Source organism: Oreochromis aureus, linkage group 18 (assembly GCF_013358895.1).
Source record: "Oreochromis aureus strain Israel breed Guangdong linkage group 18, ZZ_aureus, whole genome shotgun sequence".
NCBI lineage: Eukaryota > Metazoa > Chordata > Actinopteri > Cichliformes > Cichlidae > Oreochromis > Oreochromis aureus.
The window spans coordinates 33,631,117-33,638,868 of NC_052959.1; the positions used below are offsets into that span (position 1 = coordinate 33,631,117).

Consider the following 7,752-nt stretch of genomic DNA (forward strand, 5'->3'; position numbering starts at 1 on the left):
TTACCGTATGGGTTTTCCAGCTTGATAAATGCATTATTTACAATTTACACAATTCTCCTTTTTTAATAATGGTAAAGCTCTTTTTTTTATATACAATACATAGATGGCTGCCAAAAAAGGCAGTAGTCGTATGTGAATGGTTGATATAATTTTTTTTTCTTAGCATCTCTGTGAAAATGTATTCGTGCTATTCACACTTTATTTCTGTTTTTCTTGTTGGAAGCGATTCATCATGACATAAGAAAGGTTACCATCGACAACTTGCCTGAAACTGTTGAAAACTTCCATATACTTCTGAAGACGAAACTTGGATTGGAGGGGGACCTTGTGGTTCAGTATCAAGACCCTGAATTTGATAATGAACTGTGCAATCTGAGTAGCATATCAGAACTTCCTAAAGAGAAAGCAACATTGAAGGTGTACACAAAGACTTTTACAACCTACAACACAGACTCCACTCTAGAGACAGCAAGCCTGTCATCATCTCTTGAGGAGGGCACCAGTGGTGGCCAAACTCGTCAGCTGCCTCAGCCATTTGTCATTCCTGCCTTTTCTTTTGATGTTGAGTTAAAACTGAAGCAAGGAAATGAAGCCTACCACAGAGATGGATCCTTACTTGACATATCGAAGGACATGAAATCGGATATCTTGGAGAAGCTGGCAGAAGCCATGTATGTCCACAACCCCTACCCAACACGTGACGAATATGATTGTGTGGCCCAGGCTCTCATCAACAAGCATCCTTGTCTCAAGGAACCAGGGTCTGCCAATGGGTGGTACTGTTGGAAGTTTAGTTTAAAGTTCAAAATGGGAAACTTCAGACAGAGGCTGCGAGTGGCTGGATGTCCTGAACTCAAAGTAAACACACGTACCTCTAGTCAAACTGGGTCAAAAAAACTGAAGCGGGCCAGAAAGTCAGAGGTAAATTTTCTACCAGGTTTTCCAGAGGGGAAAACCCAACATAATCTTGACATAGAGAGATCAGTCTTGGTCAGTGAGATGAAGAAAAGAAAGGTTGACTGGAGGCAAATTGATGAAATGATGTACAACACATTCTCTTTACGGAGAAAAGAGATTGTTGAGGATGAACCTCTGGTGGCACAAGTCAAAGAAAGATGGCCAGCCTTGTTCTCTGAACGGCAGGTAAAATGCATCTTTGTGGTTGTTTTGCTTTTGTGTGTGTATTTTGTCTAATGGGCCTCAGATGATGTTTGCTTAAATTTAGGTCTTAAAGCATTTTTTTTTATTCTGCCTGTACCCCCCACCCCTCTTCTTCCATTGCTCAGGTTGAAGCTGAATTTGCCCGTCTAACATCTGTTGACCTGAAAGGCTCCCTCTTCGCTGGGCTTGACCAATATCTGGAGAGGTTCCTTGAGCTGTACAAAACCAAGAGCGGCATAGCAGGGCTAACTAGGCTCATAAAATGCCTAGATGATGATGTAAGTGTTCAACTGCTAAATGTTCTCCTTTGTCTAAGTTTTAGGTTATCCAGTTTAAGTGATGAACTCATTCAAAAAAAGCTGTAGTAGTATTTCACAATTTGACATTTAGTTTGGTAACTTTTACAGAATCTGTGTATATTGGTGTTAGGTTTGATATCATATTCTACTTGAATGTGCTGATCAGCCTGATCCAAATGATAAGATATTAAAACATTAAAAGACAGGTGTAACTCACCCAGTTATCTCCACTGACTCATATATCGATGAAATGAAATGAAGTAGCAAAAAGCTGTGTATTTGGAGCTGTCTAGGTGTTTCATAAACACCGTTTAAAACATTTTTTGTTTTGTTTTTCAATTCTTTGACCAGAGCTCTACACAAAGGAAGAGGACAGTTCTTCTGCTGGGCCTTCCTCATTTTCTCAAGGAAGATCCCTCACACATTTTCAAGACGAGGTGAGCATTGTTGTAGATGCCAACAAATGTATTATTACGAGATCTGTGACACTGGATTTAGTCTGGTTTTCAGAGAAACTACCTGATAAACTATTATTGATATTGTTCGTTTATTGTGTTTATTCATGTCTTCACCAGGGTCTTTGACATTGTACTGCTGTACTGTTCCCTACAGCTTTGCATTGGATTTCTCACACACTGTATATTTGTAATGGCAGACATATTAGGATATTTAAGTGATTACAGCGGCTGCTACAGCTGTCGGGGGCAATACTTTGGTGAAATGTCTTCGACCCTGGAGTAGGACTGTGGACTGTTTAAACAATTAAGTCACTGGCCCAGTCATTGGACAGTTGGGTAAAGATGGATGTTGTCATTCAATGCCAGTTATGCAACCATTCCAGCTACGTCTATATGTTCGTTTTTCATGCAATTTAATATAAGGGGAACTGTTACTGATCAAAGAAGCATTGTCTGTGGAGTTACATTCTGCTACGGTAGTGTAACTCCAGTTTGCACATTTCATGCATTCTCAGTCACATTTTATTCAAAGCACAGCCAATATTTAGCACAAGTAGTATGTATTTAAATTGTTGTTCACATTCTGCAATTGAAGACATGCTTTATTATTAATGAACATGATCTTTGTTCAAAGCAAGAAATGGATTTGTAACATGGGGGTGCAATTCTCATTCTGAAAAAAATTCAACAACTAAGAAGTGTTACCCAAAGCCAATCACCATCATCCAAGGCATCAGTATGGCTCTTCTTTAGAAAGACATGATTTATAAAGCACAAGGGATATTGTGTATTTTTTTTAAAAGTTTTTTTAAATGATTTGTTTGTTTTTTCTTTTTGTCTTTGAACGCTTTTATAGCCCACAGATATTGAAGACACGTTCACCAAGGGGATGAAAGTTGGCATTGTGATGGTGAAAGAAGAAGACATCATTGATGTGTTGGTTGTCCTTGAGGAGGCAGTAATCCTGTCTAATCTGAGGGATGTCCCGAGTGCCATTTCCATGCTGATGGGTCTTCTTTTTGCCCTCAACATAGACTATCCAAAGGAACTCAAGTACACCTTTGAAGTTATTCAGAAGGTCCTCATGAACATTGGAGGAAGGCAGTGCTCCTCACTAGTGCATGGTCTAAGAAACAGACTCTTGCGGAAGACCATGTAGAACTGTAATTGTATGCTCACAGCATACAATTGCCTTGGTGTTAAAGACAGTTTTTGTTTTACTGTTTGTTTGTTTTTCCATACTTTCAAGTTCTCATGTTTCATTTTTGTATGTAACTAAACTCTAGTTTACATTCCAGTTTAGACAATTACTCATGGTTTAAGAGACTTACTTGTGAACAAAAATATAATAGGGGACTCTGCAAATGCGTATCTCATGCAAGTCTGTAGTTTTTCCCGTGTTCTGCAATTCAGCTGACTGAACCTGTTTCTAAAATATCCATACCTTTCAAATGTTTCAGAAGCATTAAGTACTAATTTTAACAGCAATTGGTTCTGTGGAATATGTTGTAATTATAAATAAAGACAAATAGAGTTTGAAGTTTTAGTTATAAACTGATCTTTACTGTCACTTAACAGTCAAGGTTTTGTATTATGTTAGTAATTCAAGTTTTATGCTAACAGGAGTGACTGTGTACAAATGAGGTTTAAAAATTTTGCAATGTAAAGAATAATTGTTCTATAATAGTTACATCCTGTTGATACATTACATTAATAGAGACTTCATGTTGTTAATTTTAATGCAGCAGCTTTAGCTCATCCTGTTGAAAAACTGAGCTCATGTCATAGTGTTCTGTTGTCCAACTGTCAATAATTAACAAGAATTGTTAAATGCTCCTGAATCAGAATTTAATCAAACGTGCATGTCACTGATTTTCTGATTTTGTGTGCCACAGTAAGATGGAGCAATAAATGTTTAATGTTGGATGTTAATTGTCTTGCTATGTTCTTAAAACAAACTTCGTGCATCAGATACATTTTAATTAAATCTGTGGGTGGGGGGTTCTGAAGTGTGAACAACAGAAAATTAATTTAAATGAACGTAGACATTTAAACATGAGATCTAAGATAAACCTAACAGTTTTTTTTGCTGAAATGGATGATGGAAAGCTCAAATAATAACTTATTTTTTGGGGTAGTAAACAGCTTTACATCAAGTCAATCAACCTTTAAATCAGTTTCATTTTATTTATAAAGTTCACACAGCACCCGTAATTAATAAACCTTAATCAATAAATTAAGTTAAGCTAAAATAGATTCCTAAGTTGAGAGAACTACTGAAACATTTGAATTAACTAAGAAACCCAAGTCAACTAAATTAGAACAAGAGTTTAAACAATTGATTATTTTAATTTAGCTTAAATAGTTTTCCCAAGTAAAAATGACTATTAAAGCAGTTGAACTGACTAACAAACCTTAGTCAACTAAACTAAGACAAAAGTTGAGACAACATGTGATTTTTCATTAAGATAACAATTGGTTGTATTATAAGAACAAACTCTATTTCTTGACTTAACTTAAAATTTTAAGGCAGCCCTTTACCTCATATTTTTAAGTTGAAACAACAAGTTATATTTTACAGTGCAGGTTGACTTTGTTGGCTCCTGATTGGCTGGAAACACTCACCTGAACACAGACAGCACAGAGCAGCAGCTGGGAGGAAAAGCATTTTGTGCAGTGGTGTTTCCTCTGGTGAACCTGGGGAGAAGTGGCGCTCTGATGCAGCTGAGGCCAAACAAGGACGAGCTGTGAGATCAGACGAGGGCCACGTGGTTTCTAACAGGTCCTCAAAGCTCCCATCAGCCCCTGCGGCCCACAGATAAGACTGCTGCTGCTGATTGACAGCTCAGCTGAAGCTGCTGTGTGGTTTCATCGTCTTCATTTCAATCTGACAGCAGATCCAAAAATCTGGGTCACATGATGCAGAAACACTCAAACACATTCATGTTCCCACAAACACATTCAGGCTGCTGTGAATTTACTAACACACACTGTTATCTGTTGTTTAACAGCTGTGATGAAACTGAAAATATGCAAATAGAATTTAACTGAACTATAAACAAATATCAAAATATCAAAAATGAATATCCTGTACAAGATTATTTAGCAGTTCATACAGTTTAAACAAAGTAGTTTATAAAATCTTATATAACATTTAGAGTGAAAACTCGTTTTGAAACAAACACATGTGGTTCAGTTGTGTGTTTAAAATATGTGCACACTGTGGTTCTTTCCCACATCTTCTAATGTGTTTTGTTCCAAGTTGGTTTCAGACTGAAGGATTCATTAAACCCTTTTTAAGAATCATTAAAATGATGATCATCAATGATAATATCTATAAACAGTAATAAAAACAGGGCTGTGTTTTACGTCAGCTTCAGCTTCATTTATTTGTACCCATGGTTAGATTTCATTTGCAGTAGGCAGTCATCCACCTTTACATACACATTTACACAACAGTACAAAAGTCGGCCTACTTGGAAACATCTCTGTGATCTCTGCCAAGACAAAAGGATCAGAGAGACTGGCGTCGTCTCAACACTGTTCATAGTGATTTCCTTTAGTGCTGCTGACAGCATCTCACAGCGTGGTGTGATACGTGCTACATCCTTGTAAATGAGTTATTTACCTCAGAGCTGATTTTTAGGCTCTCGTCTTTAGTTCATGTTTGTTTTCCACACTCGTTGTTGTCACACTGAACTTCCTGTAATAAACTTAATTCTTCGCCATCGAGCGTCTGAGTTTTGTCTGCGCCTGAGTCCACTCCTCGATGACAACATCAGTTTCATATTTTGTCTTTTTCACTTCATAGTAAATAATCAGATAATTCATATTTAATTTACCCTGACATAAAACACAAAGCTGTGTGGAGTAAATCTCATTGGGAAAATATATTTTATATTTACATTCAAGATTTTAAAAAAAATGAATTCTTTAAAAGCATAACTCAGTGAATTTATATTTAATATTTTAAAAAATTGTTTTAAAAAATTATCACTGATTTAAATATTAATATTAAAAACTTAATAAATATTCATCACTGGTTAAATCATCAAATTAGTAAATTATCTTTATTTTAAGTTTGTTTCTTCTTGCTGGTCTTGATTATAATAATTATGATTTTGTTTACATTTTTAACTCAAATTTATTATTTGTATAAATTGTACTAGTCTGAATAATTAAGCTGATTAATCAACGACACATTTATTTTAACCTCCTGAGACACGAATTCTTTCATGAAATACATTTTAATTTCTCTTTGCTCTTTGGGCTGTTTGGGACCTGATGAATGTTTTTGTTTCTGAGAAAATGAGATCCACATATGAGGACATTCACTTTTCGATGGGACAGTGTTAGTATGATGTCCTCATAAGTGGATATCAGGCCCTTGTAGAGCAAAATGTAGTAATTTGGTCTCGACAACCCAAAATGTGTTGTCGACATATGTGGACACCAGGTCCCAGGAAGTTAAATGTTTTACATATTTATGATTATTAGAAAAGTTAGAAAGATGCTCAATATCTATCTGAACTGATGGTGTCTTGTGAAATTGTTTTTACAAATGTTTTCTTAATTTATTCACTTTTTCAGTATTTTTAAATCATAATGGTTCTACATGAGTTCTGTGGGATTTAATGTTTAGACTTCATCTTGTATTTTTCTGCTGTGATCGTACTAAACATCAACTCTGTAACAGCTCTGAGTTCACACTTTGTTTCTCTCACACACATGAACACAGATGCTTCCTGGAATCATTCTTTAAGCAGAGTTCATGCTTGTAACTGTCATTGTGTTATTAAAGTGAAAAGCCACAGCTAACGGTGTGGAGGCTGCAGAGCAGAAACCCACACAGCCCGTCTGCTGCAGGAGAGCAAGTTTATGATCTGTGAATGCTGCAGTCACACAGGTTATGTATGACAGAAAATGAGAAACACATTCTTAAAGTTCAAATCTTTATTTTTACTTCAAACAAATAACTACACTGTTATTGTATCCTGGTGGGTTCTAAATGCATCAGTTGAGTTTTTCTGCAGAGATGTACAAAAGATTAAAACTTCACATAAAGAATCTACGCTTCTACAAACACATCAAACATGTTGATTTGTAAATATATATTACACAGTTTAAGATGATTAAATGAGAAAAGGTCAAATGCATCATAAAAGAAACATCCAGCGATTATTGAATTGTCCCCACCAATAATTTGATCTCTTCCAGTAAAGAAAAACAAACCAGATAGAAAGAAAAAAAAGATCTTTCAGCGTCTCATTCACGCAGCGGTGCAGAAAGAGTTAAATTACGTTCTCTACTGGAGTCCTACGTCATGTGACAAATGTGGCCAATGTGATTGGCTGTGCCTTTCAGCGAGCTCTGTTGAGCCACCATTCTCCCCAATTTCTCCCGATTTTCCACCCGGACAACAAAATTGAAAAACCATATCCTAGATTGGCCCAGCCAATTCCAGTTTCCAACAATAGCTACTACTACTGCAGCTACTAAATATTACTCTTATTACTCTTTCTGGGTCGCAAAATAAACTTTTAACATATTTTCATGCGAGAATGCAGCTGTGTAAACTTCAACTATCTGAGCCGACGAGAACAGCAAACTCCGGGCACATCATTTGAGGCTTTCATCAGTCTAAAATTGTGTGTAACCATGAATAACGTGTTGTCATGTCCACCAGGACAGACTGGACAGTATAGATGTAAAACAAATATGCCAGCAGTTCATTTCAGTTAACGAGAGGAGAAGGCATGTGTTTGGCTCCTTCACATAGTGGACATTGAGTTGTTGTGTGGGGCACCAGTAGTCCATGTCTGTTGCTGTAACAG

At 36.5% G+C, this 7,752-nt stretch overlaps 1 protein-coding gene across 1 annotated transcript; it reads left to right on the forward strand.

Moving 5' to 3' along the window:
* The first annotated feature begins 103 nt into the window (after window positions 1–103).
* LOC120434148 (sterile alpha motif domain-containing protein 3-like) lies at window positions 104–3,835 on the forward strand. Its single transcript, XM_039601708.1, has 5 exons — window positions 104–128; window positions 224–1,143; window positions 1,287–1,439; window positions 1,812–1,897; window positions 2,775–3,835. The coding sequence occupies exons 1-5, from the start codon at window positions 104–106 to the stop codon at window positions 2,809–2,811; spliced, it is 1,221 nt and encodes a 406-aa protein (XP_039457642.1). The 3' UTR covers window positions 2,812–3,835.
* Window positions 3,836–7,752: the final 3,917 nt, after the last annotated feature.

Excerpts from the sequence above, each read along its gene's own strand:
- LOC120434148 (XM_039601708.1), top strand. The coding sequence starts at position 104 with ATGGCTGCCAAAAAAGGCAGTAGTC. Across the intron at positions 129-223 it reads TGCCAAAAAAGGCAGTAGTC|CGATTCATCATGACATAAGA; the intron begins GTATGTGAATGG and ends TCTTGTTGGAAG. Across the intron at positions 1,144-1,286 it reads CCTTGTTCTCTGAACGGCAG|GTTGAAGCTGAATTTGCCCG; the intron begins GTAAAATGCATC and ends TCCATTGCTCAG.